A 22433-nucleotide genomic window follows, 5' to 3' on the forward strand; every position below is an offset into this window, starting at 1 on the left:
GATCCTGAAAGCCCAACCTTCCTTTAGACTTTGGAAAAGCCATATTCACCCATGACTTTCAATGCATACCTTTCCGTCCAGTGATCCATCCCACCAGTATTTGGGTATGAATGTCGTTAATTTCTCGCACAAGACTTTCGTGAGTTTAAAGCAACTAATAGAATAGGTTGGAAGTGCTTGAACCACAATTTTAAGGATAACCTCTTTCATCACACAAGACATAAGTCTCACACCACCTTGCACCCCCAGACCGTGATCTTCCATGAATATGCTCAAATTGGTGCTCCGTTGACCTCCCACCACGGTCGGTAGGCCAAGGTACTTCCTAGACAATGCCTCCGTCCGGATATTTAAGGCGTCTTGACCCTTCTCTTAGCCAAAGCCCCATAGTTCGGGCTAAAGAAAATTGAGCTTTTCTGTTTATTCATCCTCTGTCCAGAACCAATACTATAGTTACTCAAAATATCATTTAGTTGTGGTGCACTCCTACTATCCGCTTTCATAAACACCAAGCAATCCTTAGCAACTAATAGGTGGGATACCCATGGAGCATGAGTGCTAACACGAATGCTTGTGTCTATCCAACCCCCATCACAGTTCTTGATGATGCAAGATAAACCTTCTCCACATTACTCATATAAAGGATGCTAGAGTACCCGCCTTCTGGGGGCCTTCGAGGGAGAAGAGGCCTCTACGTCGTTGGTTTTTAGGTGGCATGCTCCCGGGAGCTCTCGGGTGCTCTCCGCGCTGTCCGATCTGCCCGGATGGCACGGACCCGGGCGACCCGACTGGGAGGTCCATGACGGGCGAACCGAGGGATCGCGCGGGGGGCACCGTCATGTGGGTGCCCGTGCCACGCGCACATGCGACATCTCACACGCTTGTCCACACACGAGGGGCCACCCGGACCTGCCTATCGGCCTCTTTGCCCCCCGGTGGGCTGGTTCGGTTGCGCTAGGCGGGGCCTGCGTCAAGTCTGTCCGGCTGCACCCCGTGTCGATGGCGTCGTGGCGCGCTCCTGTCCATCGGGCCGCCTTGTCCGATCTGCCCAGACGACGAGCATCCCGGACACCCGAGTGGGCGGTCCATGATGGGTGCACCAAGGGCTCGCGCGAGCCAATCATCATGTGGTGGCTCATGTCGCACACATGCAACGTCTCACACGCGCTGCCCATGCGCATGGTGCCAGCCAGACCTGCCTGCTAGCCTCTTCACCACCCGGCGGGCTGGTTCGGTTGCGCCAAGCAGGGTGTGCGTCGAGTCTGTCCGACGACTCCCCGCGTCGATGGCTCCATGGCATGCTCCTGTCGGTCAGACCTATGCATCTGGTACATACTTGGACGTTTTTGCTCGGGGGTCCATGGCGCGTGGGGCGCATGCGCGACCGGTGCCTCCTCCTCCTCTAGCCATGTCACCTTATCTCAACAAGTGGAGGAATTCGAGGAAGAGGAGGAGAATGACGATGAACAGGATCCACGAGACAAGGACTGCAACAAGTTAACATTTCACAAACTGCCAGATGGACCTTCACTCACTCAACCATCCCAAACGAGGGGGCATGTAGAGGATCCTTAAGAGTCCATCGCCTTTCCAGAGAGAGCGTGCTCGAGGCGGCCTAAAACCAAATGAGGGTCGCACAAAGAGAGTTGAGGATCGTCTAAGCAAGAGGGAAAGAAAGTAATATGGACACTTGCTTGCTATGTAGTATTTGAGAACCTTCTATTTGGTCGTGTCCAACTTTGTATGTTGAACACGCTATGTTGAACTTGGTATGTTGAACTATCTGTGATCAAATTGTTGTGTGATGGACAATTGTTGTGTGGTGAAATTTGAATGTTAATTGTGTGCTAGACAAAATGGTAAATGAGCTCTGGAGTGACTACATGGGCCCATCATCAAGGTTCTTGGTGGCAGGGTTACATGTCCTCCCGCCTGCAGAAACGTACGAAAACTTTCAGTACCATTTTGAGCTAAATTTACTACCGTACCGTGAGGACCTTGGTGGTAGGGTTGCCCTACCGCCCACCCATTCCCCATTCACTTACCCCCTCTAGGTGCCTACCGTATGCCGGCCTAGGGTTTAATGTGCTAACCACTTGCCCGCATGAGCGTGACGACGACTAGGTTTCTGGTGTCATAGACCCTGGTGGTACGTTAAATCCTACCACCGCTGGCGATAGCAAAAAGGTTAAATCCATTTTTCTCAAAACGGGGTTAATTAAATCATGCTAAACTATGCCACAAAGGTTACAACAGTGATTTTGGCCGATAAAAGTCGTGCTTACTGTCACAAAGCAACGTGTTGTAGAAACAAACAAGGATAAACGTCAACGCACATGTACACGCACGCACACACGCATGTCGTAGAGCACTCCACAGCCACAGGAACACGTAGCATCTTTTATACAACTGACCGCCGGCCGGCAGAGCTCACCAAAGCCGACGGATGACATGCACGGCACATGAAATTTGTCCCGCCAGCCGGAGGAGGGAGCGGGGCTGGACGCCTAGTTCGATCAGCGGCTTCTCCGGTAGAGGGAGTAGGCGTTGAGGACGACGAGGAGGACGAGGATGATGGAGGCGATGAGGCCGAGGCAGGTGGCGCTGCCGATGTGCCGGCAGAACTTGCCGTAGATGTTGCAGATCTTGTTCCACCGCGTGTGCGAGTTGCCCTTCAGCCCCACCCAGGCCACGGCCCCCGCCGTGCCCGTCGCCGACGCCATGATGCCCGCGTAAACCTGCCATGGTTATACATAGGATTGTTACATCAAGCTGTGCCCTGCGTGCAACTACAGTACATGTGAGAACAAATCATTCAAGGCAGAAGATACTGACCACATCAAGCAGAATGAGGACGAAGATCCCCTTGGCACAGGAAGCCGAGCTTGACATGGACTTGACCGAGGTGGCGGCCGTCAGAAGGCTATACAAGCTCGTCATGCACAGCGCCACAAGAAGATAACTGCAAACCACACGTAGACAGGGCACACAATAAGCATCAGCAATCCATGTTATTATACGCACCGTTCCTACGCGGAAGTTATCAATTCCCGTAGGAGAGGAGAGACGTATGACATGACGATCAACTCACGTACATGAGCGCTGGCGAGTCTTTGAACTGGGCGGGCACCGGCCCGAATCTGAACGGCGGCGTCAGGACCAGGGGCACCATCTCCGTCTGCTTGGCGGTGACCAGCACGACGAGCCCCGACAACGAGACGGCGAACAGAAGCACCCTCAGGGCCAGGTCGGCGCCGCGGAGCCCGGCCGGCGACGACGGCGCCGTGTTCCCGCTGTCCTCAACGGTGCCGGCCATCCCTTCGATCGGGGCGCGCGCTTGTCTATAGCTGGGCGGGGAGTCTGCGGTTTCCGAGCACTAGAAGAGATTCAATGGATTGATCGCCGGGACGCCCAGGCACGGCAGTGCGTGGTTTTATAGGCTTGTAGCCGCCGCCGGGGTGGGGTGGGGTGGGGCACGTACGTGAGAATGCACAATGTCATTGCCATTGTTTACACGCAGGCTGCTGCAAGTACGCATGCACTTCTGACTTTGACTTGCAAGTAGCCCGCTTTGTACGCAACTTAGTATGATCGTGTTGACAGCCTCATCCACACCGTGAATATGTTTGAGTTTGGGTGTGTTCACGTGCTCCCCGTTAATTGGAATTCAGCACTTGTGCTTCTACATTGTGTGTGATACCGGTAGGGAAGGTGACATCCATATACCGACCCTAATAAAATGGAAGTTGTACACCAGTTGGTCAGTCAGACAAGCAATGGTAATGTTGACGTGGCTAGCTGTTCTCCAAATGCATCCATCGCTTTCACGCGCCGATCGCATTCATGATTCTCGTTAGGGGTTGCTTATCTAGTTTGTGTTAGTCAACGTGCTCTATCTGATAGTACGGATTATATGTTTATGTTTAGAGAAGCCTATCTCATCGGGCCGTATTGGTATTACTAATACTACCAATACGACGACGCTTGATCGTGTACAAGATTACGACAGATCGTGGGGATCAAATCGTGAACACAACTGGTCATGCTACAATATGTTAATTCGCATACATATATTATCCTAACCTCCCACAGACACACAATGTCAGCATGTTAGCACGGTAAGATTGCGAGGTAATCCATCAAAGCATCACCTTAGTTGCTCGTTTAGTAAATCCTCAGCAACGTGACACTGGAGAGCGCCTAGAGCAACCTTCCCTCTGATAAAAATGAAAATCAACTTCGGTGAGCTTTGATCGAGCGTGAAACAAAGGATTATTCCATTATACTTGTAAAAACAATTTCAGGCCCAATTCAGCAGCTATGGGATTGCTCAGCTACGGGATAGGGAGAAATTCCTGCTCGACTTGCCGGTGTTGGCAACGACGGCACATGCGGGTGTCGTTTTCTTTTTGGAGACGTTGTCAAGGCCTTCAGTTGCGTCCCTCTTCAAGCTCAGGAAAAACCCTAGGTCTGGTTCCTCCAGACCGGTTGGCGACGGCTTCTCGGTGTTGTTTTCCTTCTTGAATGCGCTATCTTACTCGCTTGCGGTGTCTGTCGTATTGGCTCACGTGATGTTGGAGTTCTGTCTGGTTTGGCTTGGCCACTTTTGGTTTTGGGTTTGGTAGGTTTAGTTGTGTTGTATCTGGGTCGAGCATCCCTTCTCTCTACTCCGAGTACCATGTTCACGACTGTCTACATTCATGTCATGTGTTGTATTTCTCATTGTACTCATTGTACTCCTTCTATCAATGGAAAGATACGCAAGCTTTGTGTATTCGCGAAATAAAGTTAAAACAATTTCACAAAAAGAAAAACAATCCCTGTTGACTTTGTTTATAAACAAAATTTCCGACCAAAATATTGTCAATAGTGACCTGTAATAATGATATTTTTTTTCTAAAGACAATGTTGGTTTCTTATTCGTGAAATTTTATATACTAGTAAAAAAAGTCAGGTTTATCCTTGCACAGAAAAGGCCAATTATAATACCAATGGCGTCATAAGAAGTGCTTTCATCAAAAGAAGATGTATTCACGATAACTTCATGTATATGCGCAATCTGGACATGCGTTTCCACCGCAACAAAACACCGGCTCTGCTCTTCAAGCTAGACATTAAAAAAAACGTTTGACTCGGCGTTGGGACTACCTACTTGATCTGCTTAACCATCTGGGTTTTCGTCCATGTTTCTGAGGTTTGGTCTCGGCCCTCCTGTACTCGGCGTCGTCACGGGTTCAACTCAATGGAGTTCCTGTTTGTTGGAAATATGCCTTAGAGGCAATAATAAAATGGTTATTATTATATTTCTTTGTTCATAATAATTGTCTATTGTTCATGCTATAATTGTGTTATCCAGAAATCGTAATACATGTGTGAATACATAGACCACAACACGTCCCTAGTGAGCCTCTAGTTGACTAGCTCGTTGATCAAAAGATAGTCATGGTTTCCTGGCTATGGACATTGGATGTCATTGATAACGGGATCACATCATTAGGAGAATGATGTGATGGACAAGACCCAATCCTAAGCTTAGCTCAAAGATCGTGTAGTTCGTTTGCTGTAGCTTTTCTGAATGTCAAGTATCATTTCCTTAGACCATGAGATTGTGCAACTCCCGGATACCGTAGGAGTGCCTTGGGTGTGCCAAACATCACAACGTAACTGGGTGACTATAAAGGTACATTACAGGTATCTCCGAAAGTGTCTGTTAGGTTGGCACGAATCGAGGCTGGGATTTGTCACTCCGTATGACGGAGAGGTATCTCTGGCCCACTCGGTAATGCATCATCATAATGAGCTCAATGTGATCAAGTGGTTGATCACGGGATCATGCATTATGGTACGAGTAAAGTGACTTGCTGGTAACAATACTGAACAAGGTATTGGGATACCGACGATCGAGTCTCGGGCAAGTAACATACCGATTGACAAAGGGAATTGTATACGGATTGATTGAATCCTCGACATCATGGTTCATCCGATGAGATCATCGTGGAGCATGTGGGAGCCAACATGGGTATCCAGATCCCGCTGTTGGTTATTGACCGGAGAGGCTTCTCGGTCAAGTCTGCATGTCTCCCGAACCCGTAGGGTCTACACACTTAAGGTTCGGTGACGCTAGGGTTGTAGAGATATTAGCACACGGTAACCCGAAAGTTGTTCGGAGTCCCGGATGATATCCCGGATGTCACGAGGAGTTCCGGAATGGTCCGGAGGTAAAGATTCATATATAGGAAGTCCAGTTTCGGCCATCGGGAAGGTTTCAGGGGTCACCGGTATTGTACCGGGACCACCGGAAGGGTCCCGGGGGTCCACCGGGTGGGGCCACCTATCCCGAAGGGCCCCATGGGCTGAAGTGGGAGGGGAACCAGCCCCTAGTGGGCTGGTGCGCCCCCCTTGGGCCTCCCCCTGCGCCTAGGGTTAGAAACCCTAGGGGTGGGGGCGCCACCCTTGCCTTGGGGGGCAAGGCACCCCCTTGGCCGCCGCCCTCCCTAGGAGATTGGATCTCCTAGGGCCGGCGCCCCCCCCCTAGGCACCCTATATATAGTGGGGGGAGGGAGGGTTGCGCACCCATGCCCCTGGCCTCTCCCTCTCCCTCCCGTGACACTCCTCCGTCTCCCTGCGCTTGGCGAAGCCCTGCCGAGATCACTGTTGCCTCCACCACCACACCGTCGTGCTGCTGGATCTTCATCAACCTCTCCTTCCCCCTTACTGGATCAAGAAGGAGGAGACGTCTCCCAACCGTACGTGTGTTGAACGCGGAGGTGTTGTCCGTTCGGCACTTGGTCATCGGTGATTTGGATCACGTCGAGTATGACTCCATCAACCCCGTTCTCTTGAACGCTTCCGCGCGCGATCTACAAGGGTATGTAGATGCACTCCTCTCTTCCTCGTTGCTAGATGACGCCATAGATTGATCTTGGTGATGCGTAGAAAATTTTAAAGTTCTGCTACGTTCCCCAACAGTGGCATCATGAGCTAGGTCTATGCGTAGTTACTATGCACGAGTAGAACACAAAGTAGTTGTTGGCGTCGATATTGTCAATTTGCTTGCCGTTACTAGTCTTATCTTGATTCGGCGGCATCGTGGGATGAAGCGGCCCGGACCAACCTTACACGTATGCTTACGTGAGACCGGTTCCACCGACTGACATGCACTAGTTGCATAAGGTGGCTGGCGGGTGTCTGTCTCTCCCACTTTAGTCGGATCAGATTCGATGAACAGGGTCCTTATGAAGGGTAAATAGAAATTGGCAATTCATGTTGTGGTGTTGGCGTAGGTAAGAAAGGTTTTTGCTAGAAACCTATAGCAGCCACGTAAAAACTTGCAACAACAATTAGAGGACGTCTAACTTGTTTTTGCAGCAAGTGTTTTGTGATGTGATATGGCCAACGGTTGTGATGAATGATGAATGATATATGTGATGTATGAGATTGATCATGTTCTTGTAATAGGAATCACGACTTGCATGTCGATGAGTATGACAACCGGCAGGAGCCATAGGAGTTGTCTTTATTTATTTATGACCTGCGTGTCAACATAAACGTCATGTAATTACTTTACTTTATTGCTAAAGCGTTAGCCATAGTAGTAGAAGTAATAGATGACGAGACAACTTCAAGAAGACACGATGATGGAGATCATGGTGTCATGCCGGTGACAACGATGATCATGGAGCCCCGAAGATGGAGATCAAAGGAGCAAATGATATGGGCCATATCATGTCACTATTTGATTGCATGTGATGTTTATCATGTTTTACATCTTATTTGCTTAGAACGACGGTAGCTTAAATAAGATGATCCCTCGTAATAATTTCAAGAAAGTGTCCCCCCTAACTGTGCACCATTGCGAAGGTTCATTGTTTCAAAGCACCATGTGATGATCGGGTGTGATAGATTCTAACGTTCGAATACAATGGGTGTAAGCCAGATTTACACACGCAATACACTTAGGTTGACTTGACGAGCCTAGCATGTACAGACATGGCCTCAGAACACAGAAGACCGAAAGGTTGAGCATGAGTCGTATAGAAGATACGATCAACATGAAGATGTTCACCGATGTTGACTAGTCCGTCTCACGTGATGATCGGACACGGCCTAGTTAACTCGGATCATGTTATACTTAGATGACTGGAGGGATGTCTATCTGAGTGGGAGTTCATTGAATATTTGATTAGATGAACTTAATTATCATGAACTTAGTCTAAAATCTTTACAATATGTCTTGTAGATCAAATGGCCCATGTTGTCCTCAACTTCAACGCGTTCCTAGAGAAAACCAAGCTGAAAGACGATGTCAGCAACTATACGGACTGGGTCCGGAACCTGAGGATCATCCTCATAGCTGCCAAGAAAGATTATGTCCTAGAAGCACCGCTAGGTGATGCACCCGTCCCACAGAACCAAGACGTTATGAACGCTTGGCAGACACATACTGATGATTACTCCCTCGTTCAGTGCGGCATGCTTTACAACTTAGAACCGGGGCTCCAAAAGCGTTTTGAGAGACATGGAGCATATGAGATGTTCGAAGAGCTGAAAATGGTTTTTCAAGCTCATGCCCGGGTCGAGAGATATGAAGTCTCTGACAAGTTCTTCAGCTGTAAGATGGAGGAAAATAGTTCTGTCAGTGAGTGCATACTCAAAATGTCTGGGTTGCATAACCGCTTGACATAGCTAGTAGTTAATCTCCCGGATGACGTGGTCATTGACAGAATCCTTCGGTCGCTTCCACCGAGCTACAAGAGCTTTGTGATGAACTTCAATGTGCAGGGGATGGAAAAGACCATTCCTGAAGTATTTGCAATGCTGAAATCGGTAGAGGTAGAAGTCAAAAAGGAACATCAAGTGTTGATGGTGAATAAAACCACTAAGTTCAAGAAAGGCAAGGGTAAGAAGAACTTCAAGAAGGACGGCAAGGGAGTTGCCACGCCCGGTAAGCAAGCTGCCGGGAAGAAGCCAAAGAATGGACCCAAGCCCGAGACTGAGTGCTTTTATTGCAAGGGAAGTGGTCACTGGAAGCGGAACTGCCCCAAATACTTAGCGAACAAGAAGGCCGGCATCACGAAAGGTATATGTGATATACATGTAATTGATGTGTACCTTACCAGTACTCGTAGTAGCTCCTGGGTATTTGATACCAATGCGGTTGCTCACATTTGTAACTCAAAGCAGGAGCTGCGGAATAAACGGAGACTGGCGAAGGACGAGGTGACGATGCGCGTCGAGAATGGTTCCAAGGTTGATGTGATCGCCGTCGGCACGCTACCTCTACATTTACCTACGGAATTAGTTTTAAACCTCAATAATTGTTATTTAGTGCCAGCTTTGAGCATGAACATTGTATCAGGATCTCGTTTAATATGAGATGGCTACTCATTTAAATCCGAGAATAATGGTTGTTCTATTTATATGAGAGATATGTTTTATGGTCATGCTCCGATGGTGAATGGTTTATTCTTAATGAATCTCGAGCTAATGCTACACATATTCATAGTGTGAATACCAAAAGATGTAAGGTTGATAATGATAGTCCCACATACTTGTGGCACTGCCGCCTTGGTCACATAGGTGTCAAACGCGTGAAGAAGCTCCATGCAGATGGACTTTTAGAGTCTCTTGATTACGAATCATTTGACACGTGCGAACCATGCCTCATGGGTAAAATGACCAAGACTCCGTTCTTAGGAACAATGGAGCGAGCAACCAACTTATTGGAAATCATACATACTGATGTGTGCGGTCCAATGAGTGTTGAGGCTCGCGGTGGCTATCGTTATGTTCTCACCCTCACTGATGACTTGAGTAGATATGGGTATGTCTACTTAATGAAACACAAGTCTGAGACCTTTGAAAAGTTCAAGGAATTTCAGAGTGAGGTTGAGAATCAACGTGACAGGAAAATCAAGTTCTTGCGATCAGATCGTGGGGGAGAATACTTGAGTCACGAATTTGGCACACACTTAAGAAAATGTGGAATAGTTTCACAACTCACGCCGCCTGGAACACCTCAGCGTAATGGTGTGTCCGAACGTCGTAATCGCACTCTATTGGATATGGTGCGATCTATGATGTCTCTTACCGATTTACCGCTGTCATTTTGGGGCTATGCTTTAGAGACTGCCGCATTCACTTTAAATAGGGCTCCGTCGAAATCCGTTGAGATGACACCGTATGAATTATGGTTTGGGAAGAAACCTAAGTTGTCATTTCTAAAAGTTTGGGGATGCGATGCTTATGTCAAGAAACTTCAACCTAAAAAGCTCGAACCCAAGTCGGAAAAATGCGTCTTCATAGGATACCCTAAAGAAACTGTTGGGTATACCTTCTACCTCAGATCCGAAGGCAAGATCTTTGTTGCCAAGAATGGGTCCTTTCTAGAGAAAGAGTTTCTCTCAAAAGAAATAAGTGGGAGGAAGGTAGAACTTGATGAAGTATTACCTCTTGAACCGGTAAGTGGCGCAGCTCAAGAAAATGTTCCTGAGGTGCCTGCACCGACTAGAGAGGAAGTTGATGATGATCATGAAACTTCAGATCAAGTTGCTACTGAACTTCGTAGGTCCACAAGGACACGTTCCGCACCAGAGTGGTACGGCAACCCTGTCTTGGAAATCATGTTGTTAGACAACAGTGAACCTTCGAACTATGAAGAAGCGATGGCGGGCCCGAATTCCGACAAATGGCTGGAAGCCATGAAATCCGAGATAGGATCCATGTATGAAAACGAAGTATGGACTTTGACTGACTTGCCCGTTGATCGGCGAGCCATAGAAAATAAATGGATCTTTAATAAGAAGACAGAAGCGGATGGTAATGTGACCATCTATAAAGCTCGGCTTGTCGCTAAGGGTTATCGACAAGTTCAAGGGGTTGACTACGATGAGACTTTCTCACCCGTAGCAAAGCTGAAGTCCGTCCGAATCATGTTAGCAATTGTCGCATTCTATGATTATGAGATATGGCAAATGGACGTCAAAACGGCATTCCTTAATGGTTTCCTTAAGGAAGAAGTGTATATGATGCAGCCGGAAGGTTTTGTCGATCCTAAGAATGCCGACAAGGTGTGCAAGCTCCAACGCTCGATTTATGGGCTGGTGCAATCATCTTGGAGTTGGAACATTCGCTTTGATGAGATGATCAAAGCGTTTGGGTTTATGCAGACTTATGGAGAAGCCTGCATTTACAAGAAAAGTGAGTGGGAGCTCTGTAGCATTTCTCATATTGTATGTGGATGACATACTATTGATGGGAAATGATATAGAATTCTTGGAAAGCATAAAAGCCTACTTGAACAAGTGTTTTTCAATGAAGGACCTTGGAGAAGCTGCTTATATATTAGGCATCAAGATCTATAGAGATAGATCGAGACGCCTCATTGGTCTTTCACAGAGTACGTACCTTGACAAGATATTGAAGAAGTTCAAAATGGATCAGTCAAAGAAGGGGTTCTTGCATGTATTGCAAGGTACGAGATTGAGCACGGCTCAATGCCCGACCACGGCAGAAGATAGAGAAAAGATGAATGTCGTCCCCTATGCCTCGGCCATAGGGTCTATCATGTATGCTATGTTGTGTACCAGACCTGATGTAAACCTTGCCGTAAGTTTGGTAGGAAGGTACCAAAGTAATCCCGGCATGGAACACTGGACAGTGGTCAAGAATATCCTGAAGTACCTGAAAAGGACCAAGGAAATGTTTCTCGTTTATGGAGGTGACAAAGAGCTTATTGTAAAGGGTTACGTCGATGCTAGCTTCGACATAGATCTGGATGACTCTAAGTCACAAACCGGATACGTGTATATTTTGAATGGTGGGGCAGTAAGCTGGTGCAGTTGCAAGCAAAGCGTTGTGGCGGGATCTACATGTGAAGCGGAGTACATGGCAGCCTCGGAGGCAGCACAAGAAGCAGTCTGGGTGAAGGAGTTCATTACCGACCTAGGAGTCATACCCAATGTGTCGGGCCCGATGACTCTCTTCTGTGACAGCACTGGAGCTATTGCCCTTGCCAAGGAGCCCAGGTTTCACAAGAAGACCAGGCATATCAAGCGTCGCTTCAACCCCATTCATGAAAGTGTTCAAAATGGAGACATAGAGATTTGTAAAGTACATACAGACCTGAATGTAGCAGATCCGTTGACTAAACCTCTCCCTAGAGCAAAACATGATCAACACCAGAACTGCATGGGTGTTCGATTCATCACAATGTAACTAGAATATTAACTCTAGTGCAAGTGGGAGACTGTTGGAAATATGCCCTAGAGGCAATAATAAAATGGTTATTATTATATTTCTTTGTTCATGATAATTGTCTATTGTTCATGCTATAATTGTGTTATCCGGAAATCGTAATACATGTGTGAATACATAGACCACAACACGTCCCTAGTGAGCCTCTAGTTGACTAGCTCGTTGATCAAAAGATAGTCATGGTTTCCTGACTATGGAGATTGGATGTCATTGATAACGGGATCACATCATTAGGAGAATGATGTGATGGATAAGACCCAATCCTAAGCTTAGCTCAAAGATCGTGTAGTTCGTTTGCTGTAGCTTTTCTGAATGTCAAGTATCATTTCCTTAGACCATGAGATTGTGTAACTCCCGGATACCGTAGGAGTGCCTTGGGTGTGCCAAACGTCACAACGTAACTGGGTGACTATAAAGGTACATTACAGGTATCTCCGAAAGTGTCTGTTGGGTTGGCATGAATCAAGACTGGGATTTGTCACTCCGTATGACGGAGAGGTATCTCTGGCCCACTCAGTAATGCATCATCATAATGAGCTCAATGTGATCAAGTGGTTGATCACGGGATCATGCATTACGGTACGAGTAAAGTGACTTGCCGGTAACGAGACTGAACAAGGTATTGGGATACCGACGATCGAGTCTCGGGCAAGTAACGTACCGATTGACAAAGGGAATTGTATACGGATTGATTGAATCCTCGACATCGTGGTTCATCCAATGAGATCATCGTGGAGCATGTGGGAGCCAACATGGGTATCCAGATCCCGCTGTTGGTTATTGACCGGAGAGGCTTCTCGGTCAAGTCTGCATGTCTCCCGAACCCGTAGGGTCTACACACTTAAGGTTCGGTGACGCTAGGGTTGTAGAGATATTAGCACACGGTAACCCAAAAGTTGTTCGGAGTCCCGGATGAGACCCCGGACGTCATGAGGAGTTCCGGAATGGTCCGGAGGTAAAGATTCATATATAGGAAGTCCAGTTTCGGCCATCGGGAAGGTTTCAGGGGTCACTGGTATTGTATCGGGACCACCGGAAGGGTCCCGGGGGTCCACCGGGTGGGGCCACCTATCCCGGAGGGCCCCATGGGATGAAGTGGGAGGGGAACCAGCCCCTGGTGGGCTGGTGCCCCCCCCTTGGGCCTCCCCCTGCGCCTAGGGTTAGAAACCCTAGGGGTGGGGGCGCCACCCTTGCCTTGGGGGGCAAGGCACCCCCTTGGCCGCCGCCCCCTAGGAGATTGGACCTCCTAGGGCCGGCGCCCCCCCTAGGCACCCTATATATAGTGGGGGAGGGAGGGCTGCACACCCAAGCCCCTGGCCTCTCCCTCTCCCTCCCGTGACACTCCTCCGTCTCCCTGCGCTTGGCGAAGCCCTGCCGAGATCACCGTTGCTTCCACCACCACGCCGTCGTGCTGCTGGATCTTCATCAACCTCTCCTTCCCCCTTGCTGGATCAAGAAGGAGGAGACGTCTCCCAACCGTACGTGTGTTGAACGCGGAGGTGCTGTCCGTTCGGCACTTGGTCATCGGTGATTTGGATCACGTCGAGTACGACTCCATCAACCCCGTTCTCTTAAACGCTTCCGCGCGCGATCTACAGGGGTATGTAGATGCACTCCTCTCTCCCTCGTTGCTAGATGACTCCATAGATTGATCTTGGTGATGCGTAGAAAATTTTAAAATTCTGCTACGTTCCCCAAACTGTTTGCCCCATCAAGCCGGGCCAAGATCTTAGGCAAAGAGATCCATTGACCCCTCTCCTACTTGTGTTTTCCATCGATCCTCTCCATTATATTCTTCAGAAGGCCACCGAGCAAGGCAAGTTGCAAACCCTTGGCAGAAATGCGATGGCTGTTAGAGCCTGTCTTTACGCGGATGATGCCACTAGTTTCCTTGCACCCATTAAAGCTGAGGTAGAATTCTTCGCGGACTCCCTTGCGTGCTTCGGAGAGGTCACTGGGCTGGTCACAAATTACTCTAAAAGCTTGGTTGCCCATATCCGTTGTGCACCTTGATGATATCCTTCACTCTTTTCCGGCGAACCGCTCATCCTTCCCTATGAAATACCTTGGGTTGCCTTTGTCGGTCAAAAGATTGAAAATAATTCACTTCCAACCCCTTGAGGACAATATCGCTGCCCAACTCATTCCCTGGATTGGCAAACATGTGGAATCACCGGGCAGGGCTATTTTAGTCAAGTCGGTCATCACGGCCATTGCCATATACATGACAACGCTAAATCCTTTGATTGAGGTGATGAATAAGATTGATTCGCTGCGTCGTGCCTCCCTCTGGGCTGGTTGTGACAAGGTCATTGGTGGTAAATGCAAGATCAACTGGGAGCAAGTTTGCAAATCCAAAATACAAGGTGGCCTGGGGATTCTAAATCTGGAAAAAAATGCTACTACTCTTCACATCCGTTGGCTTTGGGCTGAATGGTTGGACCCTATCAAGCCTTGGGTCGGCTTGGGGAATGATACGTCTCCAACGCATCTATAATTTATGAAGTATTTATACTGTTATTTTATCATTCTTGGGTGTTTTACAATCATTTTATAGCAACTTTATATATCATTTTTTGGGACTAACCTATTGACCTAGTGCCCAGTGTCAGTTGTTGTTTTTTGCTTGTTTTTTACATTGCAGAAAATCAATATCAAACGGAGTCCAAATACCGCGAAACTTTATGAAGATTTTTTTGGATCAAAAGGAACCCAGTGGGTCAGAGCTGCACTTGGGGGTGCCCCGAGGGGGGCACAACCCACCAGGGCACGCCAGGGCCCCTTGGCGCGCCCAGGTGGGTTGTGCCCACCTCGATGGCCTCCCGCACCTCCTATTTGCACTATAAATTCCCAAATATTCCGAAACCCTTCGAGGTTAACCTCGATCAGAAGTTCCGCCACCGCAGGGCTCCGAAGCCACCGAAAACCAATCTAGACCCGTTCCGGCACCCTGTCGGATGGGGGAATCACCTCTGGTGGCCATCTTCATTATCCCGGCGGCCACCACGATGAGGAGGGAGTAGTCCACCCTCGGGGCTGAGGGTTTGTACCAGTAGCTATGTGATTCATCTCTCTCTCTCTCTCGTGATCTATATCATGGGCTTTGTTAATATAGATGGATCATATGATGTTTCTCCCCTCTATACTCTTGTTGTGATGAATTGAATCTTTACCCTTTGAAGTTTTATCATGTCGGATTGAATGTTCAGATTTGAGAACACATGATGTATGTCTTGCGATATGAATACTTGAGGTGACAATGGGGTATCTTGTTGATTCACTTGATATGCGTTATGGCACTCAACTTGCGGATTTCCGTGGTGATATTGGGGTAATCTATGCATAGGGGTTGATGCACATTTTTATTATCTTTTCTCCGATAGAAACTTTGTGGTCACTTTATAGTTCTTTGTGTGGATTGAGTATTATGAATATGAACTTGCTTTGGTGTTATCTTAGTACGGACTCTAGGATAGATCGAACGGAAAAAATAGCTTTGTGTTATTTTAGTACGGACTCTTGAATAGATCGAATGGAAAGAATAGCTTTGAGGTGGTTTAGTACCCTACAAACAATTCCTATCTTTTGTTCTCCGCTAATAGGAACTCGGAGTGATTTTTCGTTACACTTTGAGGGATAATCATATGATCCAACTATGTTAGCATTGTTGAGAGATTGCACTAGTGAAAGTATGGACCCTAGGCCTTGTTTTTAAGCATTGCAATACCGTTTTGTGCCCGTTTACTATTTTCTACCTTGCTGTTTTATTTATTCAGATTATAAATATATATTTTTATCATCAATATTACACTTTTATCACCATCTATTCGTCGAACTAGTGCACCAATACAATTTGCCATTGTATTGGGTGTGTTGGGGACACAAGAGATTTCTTGTATTTGGTTGCAGGGTCATTTGAGAGAGACCACCTTCATCCTACACCTCTCACGGATTGATAAACCTTAGGTCATCCACTTGAGGGAAAATTGCTATTGTCCTACAAAACTCTGCGCTTGGAGGCCCAATATGTGTCTACAAGAATAAAGTTGTGTAGTAGACATCAAGCTCTTTTATGGCGCCATTGACGGGGAGGTGAGTGCTTGAAGGTATATCTTTAGATCTTGCAATTGAATCTTTTAGTTTCTTGTTTTATCACTAGTTTGGTTTATAAAAGAAAACTGCATAAAAATAGAATTTAGGTTGCATCATATTATTGATCATCTTTATAATATCTTTCTTGAAAATGATGGATCGGAAAGTTGTGCTCAATTGTTAGAAGAAGAAGTCAATAAAATGCTTGGCCCAAAATATTTGAATGATGAGCATGATTGCAATGTTGTTAGTATGAATTCTTTGAATATCCAAAATGCTAGTGATGATTGCACAAGTCATGACAAAAACGTTTCTTATAAGCATGTCACTTTTTGCGGAGTGAATTGGGAGTGCCTTTGCACACCAAAAAGGGAAGATGGATTTTGTAAGAAGCATAAGTATTTAGAAACAAAAAGGTTGCAAGAGAGGCTAGATGATTGTGCTGAAAAATGAAATTTTTTCACCATCCTTGTGAATTTTGCAATGAACGTGGTCATTTAAATCTCCAATGCAAATTGTTTCATGATCAAATCGTATCCAAAAATTGTGATAACTTGATTACCCTTGAGCATCATAAAGAGATTAGTCTTCTTTTGGGGTATGAAGAAATGAAACATATAACTAAGGGTTTTCCAAATCCCGAGAGGTTCCTTGATTTTGATCTAGAAGAAATTTATATGTTTTGTATGGTAAATTGCATTGAGAATACTTATATTGAAAAATATCTAAAGTCAAGAAAACAAATGGAATATGAAGGGAGTACTAATGAGAGGGAAAATATTTCCCAATACCCTTCTAGTGTTTATTAGGATGAATCAGGTAACGAGGAGGAGCTTCCTATCCAATCAATATCTTCAACAAGAAGCTTGAAAGAATTAATTAAACCCACACATGGTGTGTGAAGAAGAAGAAAAGAAGAAAGAATAGAGGTAAAAAGGTATCTCTCCCAAATAATGTTGCTCCCATCACCATCGTGCCTCATGAAAGTGAATCAAATATGTTGATGGAGGATGATGATATTGATGATGATTTTGTTATGCCTATTGCTTGTTGTGATGATTATGATTGGGAAGACAACGATATCAATTATGATCTTGAAAATATTTTTAGCACTTGCTTGGAAGAATATGATAATAATATTTGCTATACAATTGGTGCCATTCATGCTATTGATAAGAATGATTATGATGATATGCAAAACCACAAGCTTGGGGATGCTATGTTTGATGAGTATGAAATGTTTGAAGATTTATTTGCTGGAAATAATGCTTGTCCTAAGCTTGAGGATGCTTTGCTTATTGAATATGATCCTTTGGTTCCTTCTACTTTCAATAAGAAAATTTATTATGATGATAGCATGCCTCCTATTTATGATGATTACATTGGTGAAAATGGGTTCAGAAGAGTGTCAACTCTAGGTTGTAGTGATCCCACTATTTTGGAGGGTGTTGAATCTTATTACAATGTTGATGAAACTGGATTTGGAGAGTCATGACTTTATTTAGTGATACATCCACTATTTTGGAAGAGGTTTCAATTGATTATGACAATGAAGTTGCTATTGTTAGGGAACGTAGTAATTTCAAAAAAATTCCTACGCACACACAAGATCATGCTGATGCATAGCAACGAGAGGGGAGAGTATCGTCTACGTACCCTCATAGACCGTAAGCGGAAGCGTTATGACAACGCGGTTGATGTAGTCGTACGTCTTCACGATCGACCGATCTAGTACCGAAGATACGGCACCTCCGCGATCTGCACACGTTCGTCTCGGTGACGTCTCGCGAACTCATGATCCAGTAGAGCTTCGAGGGAGAGTTTCGTCAGCACGGCGGTGTGATGACGGTGATGATGTTGCTACCGGAACAGGGCTTCGCCTAAGCACCGCTATTACCGAGGTGGATTATGGTGGAGGGGGGCACCGCACACAGCTAAAGATCAATGATCAACTTGTGTGTCTATGGGGTGCCCCCCTCCCCCGTATATAAAGGAGTGGAGGAGGGGGAGGGGGCCGGCCTCTCTAGGCACGCCCCAAGGAGTCCTACTCCCACCGGGAGTAGGATTCCCCCCTTCCCTTTGTTGTTTCTAGGAGAGAAGGACGGAGAGGGAAGAAGGAAGGAAAGTGGGGGCCGGCCCCCTTCCCAATTCGGATTCGGCTTGGGGGGGGGGGGCGCCCCCTCCTTTGCTTATTTTCCCTCTCTTCCACTAAGGCCCAATAAGGCCCATATACCTCCCGGGGGGTTCCGGTAACCTCCCGGTACTGCGGTATACTCCCGATTTCACCCGGAACCATTCTAATGTCCAAACATAGGCTTCCAATATATCGATCTTTATGTCTCGACCATTTCGAGACTCCTCGTCATGTCCGTGATCAAATCCGGGACTCCGAACTACCTTCGGTACATCAAAACACATAAACTCGTAATACCGATCGTCACCGAACGTTAAGCGTGCGGACCCTACGGGTTCAAGAAGAATGTAGAAATGACCGACACATGTCGCCGGTCAATAACCAATAGTGGAACCTGGATGCTCATATTGGTTCCTACATATTCTACGAAGATCTTTATCGGTCAAACCGCATAACGATATATGTTGTTCCCTTTGTCATCGGTATGTTACTTGCCCGAAATTCGATCGTCGGTATCTCAATACCTAGTTCAATCTCATTACCGGCAAGTCTCTTTACTCGTTCCATAATGCTACATCCCATAACTAACTCATTAGCTACATTCCTTGCAAGGCTTATAGTGATGTACATTACCGAGATGGCCCAGAGATACCTCTCCGACAATCGGAGTGACAAATCCTAATCTTGATCTATGCCAACTCAACAAACACCATCGTAGACACCTGTAGAGCACCTTTATAATCACCCAGTTACGTTGTGACATTTGGTAGCACACAAAGTGTTCCTCCGGTATTCGGGAGTTGCATGATCTCATAGTTATAGGAACATGTATAGTTATGGAGAAAGCAATAGCAACAAACTAAACGATCATCGTGCTAAGCTAACGAATGGGTCAAGTCAATCACATCATTCTCTAATGATGTGATCCCGTTAATCAAATGACAACTCATGTCTATGGTCAGGAAACATAACCATCATTGATTCAACGAGCTAGTCAAGTAGAGGCAAACTAGTGACACTCTGTTTGTCTATGTATTCACACATGTACTAAGTTTCCGGTTAATACAATTCTAGCATGAATAATAAACATTTATCATGATATAAGGAAATATAAATAACAACTTTATTATTGCCTCTAGGGCATATTTCCTTCAGTCTCCCACTTGCACTAGAGTCAATAATCTAGATTACATTGTAATGATTCTAACACCCATGGAGTCTTGGTGCTGACCATGTGTTTGCTCGTGATAGATGCTTAGTCAACGGGTTGCAACATTCAGATCTGTATGTATCTTGCAAATCTCTATGTCTCCCTCCTTGACTTGATCGCGGATGGAATTAAAGCGTCTCTTGATGTGCTTGGTTCTCTTGTGAAATCTGGATTCCTTTGCCAAGGCAATTGCACCAGTATTGTCACAAAGGATTTTCATTGGACCGGATGCACTAGGTATGACACCTAGATCGGATATGAACTCCTTCATCCAGACTCCTTCATTTGCTGCTTCCGAAGCAGCTATGTATTCCGCTTCACACGTAGATCCCGCCACGACGCTCTGCTTGGAACCGCACCAACTGACAGCTCCACCATTTAATAAAAACATGTATCCGGTTTGTGACTTAGAGTCTCCGGATCAGTGTCAAAGCTTGCATCGACGTAACCGTTTACGACGAGCTCTTTGTCACCTCCATATACGAGAAACATATCCTTAGTCCTTTTCAGGTATTTCAGGATGTTCTTGACTGATGTCCAGTGATCCACTCCTGGATTACTTTGGTACCTCCCTACTAAACTTATAGCAAGGCACACATCAGGTCTGGTACACAGCATTGCGTACATGATAGAGCCTATGGCTAAAGCATAGGGAACACCTTTCATTTTCTCTCTATCTTCTACAGTGGTCGGGCATTGAGCCTTTCTTTGCCTGTTCCATTTTGAACTTCTAAAAAACTTTATCAAGGTATGTGCTTGTGAAAGTCCAATCAAGCGTCTTGATCTATCTATATAGATCTTGATGCCCAATATATAAGCAGCTCCACCAAGGTCTTTCATTGAAAAATTCTTATTCAAGTATCCTTTTATGCTATTCAGAAATTCAGTATCCTTTCCGATCAACAATATGTCATCTACATATAATATCAGAAATGCTACGGAGTTCCCACTCACTTTCTTGTAAATACAGGCTTCTGCAAAAGTATGTACAAAACCATATGCTTTGATCACACTATTCAAGAATATATTCCAACTCCGAGAGGCTTGCACCAGTCCATAAATGGATCGCTGGAGCTTGCACACTTTGTTAGCACCTTTTGGATCGACAAAACCTTCTGGTTGCATCATATACAACTCTTCTTTAAGGTATCCATTAAGGAATGCAGTTTTGACATCCATTTGCCAAATTTCATAATCATAAAATGCGGCAATTGCTAACATGATTCGGACGGACTTTAGCATCGCTACGGGTGAGAAGGTCTCATCGTAGTCAACTCCTTGAACTTGTCGAAAACCTTTTGCAACAAGTCGAGCTTTGTAGACAGTAACGTTACCGTCAGTGTCAGTCTTCTTCTTGAAGATCCATTTATTCTCTATGGCCTGCCGATCATCGGGCAAGTCAACCAAAGTCCATACTTCGTTCTCATACATGGATCCCATCTCAGATTTCATGGCCTCAAGCCATTTTGCGGAATCTATGCTCATCATCGCTTCCTCATAGTTCATAGGTTCGTCATGGTCAAGTAACACGACTTCCAGAACAGGATTACCGTACCACTCTGGTGCGGATCTTACTCTGGTTGACCTACGAGGCTCGGTAGTAACTTGATCAGAAGTTTCATGATCATCATCATTAGCTTCCTCACTTACTGGTGTAGGAATCACTGGAACTGATTTCAGTGATGAACTACTTTCCAATAAGGGAGAAGGTACAATTACCTCGTCAAGTTATACTTTCCTCCCACTCACTTCTTTCGAGAGAAACTCCTTCTCTAGAAAGGATCAATTCTTAGCAACAAATATCTTGCCTTCGGATCTGTAATAGAAGGTGTACCCAACAGTCTCCTTTGGGTATCCTATGAAGATACATTTCTCCGATTTGGGTTCAAGCTTATCAGGTTGAAGCTTTTTCACATATGCATCGCAACCCCAAACTTTAAGAAATGACAACTTGGGTTTCTTGCCAAACCACAATTCATAAGGTGTCGTCTCGATGGATTTAGATGGTGCCATATTTAACGTGAATGCAGCTGTCTCTAAAGCGTAACCCCAAAACGATAGCGGTAAATCAGTGAGACACATCATAGATCCCATCATATCTAGTAAAGTACGATAATGACGTTCGGGCACACCATTACGCTGTGGTGTTCCAGGTGGCGTGAGTTGCGAAACTATTCCGCATTGTTTCAAATGAAGTCCAAACTCATAACTCAAATATTCGCCTCCACGATCAGATTGTAGAAACTTGATTTTCTTGTTACGATGATTTTCCACTTCACCCTGAAATTCTTTGAACTTTTCAAATGTTTCAGACTTATGTTTCATCAAGTAGATATACCAATTTCTGCTGAAATCATCTGTGAAGGTGAGAAAATAATGATATCCGCCGCGAGCTTCAATGTTCATTGGACCACATACATCAGTATGTATGATTTCCAATAACTCTGTTGCTCGCTGCATTGTTCCGGAGAATGGAGTTAGTCATCTTGCCCATGAGGCATGGTTCGCAAGTACCAAGTGATTCATAATCAAGTGATTCCAGAAGTCCATCAGAATGGAGTTTCTTCATGCGCTCTACACCAATATGACCTAAACGATAGTGCCACAAATAAGTTGCACTATCATTACCAACTATATCTTTTGGCTTCAATACTATGAACATGTGTATCACTACTATCAAGATTTAGTAAAAATAGACCACTCGTCAAGGATGCATGACCATAAAAGATATTACTCATATAA

General features: G+C 45.8%; 1 protein-coding gene across 1 annotated transcript; it reads right to left on the reverse strand.

The window, feature by feature from the left end:
• Nucleotides 1-2214: 2214 nt before the first annotated feature.
• Nucleotides 2215-3401, reverse strand: LOC119278375 (CASP-like protein 1D1). Its single transcript, XM_037559733.1, has 3 exons — nt 3096-3401; nt 2836-2962; nt 2215-2738 (listed from the first exon to the last, which is right to left on the reverse strand). The coding sequence occupies exons 1-3, from the start codon at nt 3314-3316 to the stop codon at nt 2517-2519; spliced, it is 570 nt and encodes a 189-aa protein (XP_037415630.1). The 5' UTR covers nt 3317-3401; the 3' UTR covers nt 2215-2516.
• Between the last annotated feature and the right edge of the window lie 19032 nt (nt 3402-22433).

The sequence above is a fragment of the Triticum dicoccoides genome, chromosome 1A, assembly GCF_002162155.2.
Source record: "Triticum dicoccoides isolate Atlit2015 ecotype Zavitan chromosome 1A, WEW_v2.0, whole genome shotgun sequence".
In the NCBI taxonomy this organism is placed as follows: Eukaryota; Viridiplantae; Streptophyta; class Magnoliopsida; order Poales; family Poaceae; genus Triticum; species Triticum dicoccoides.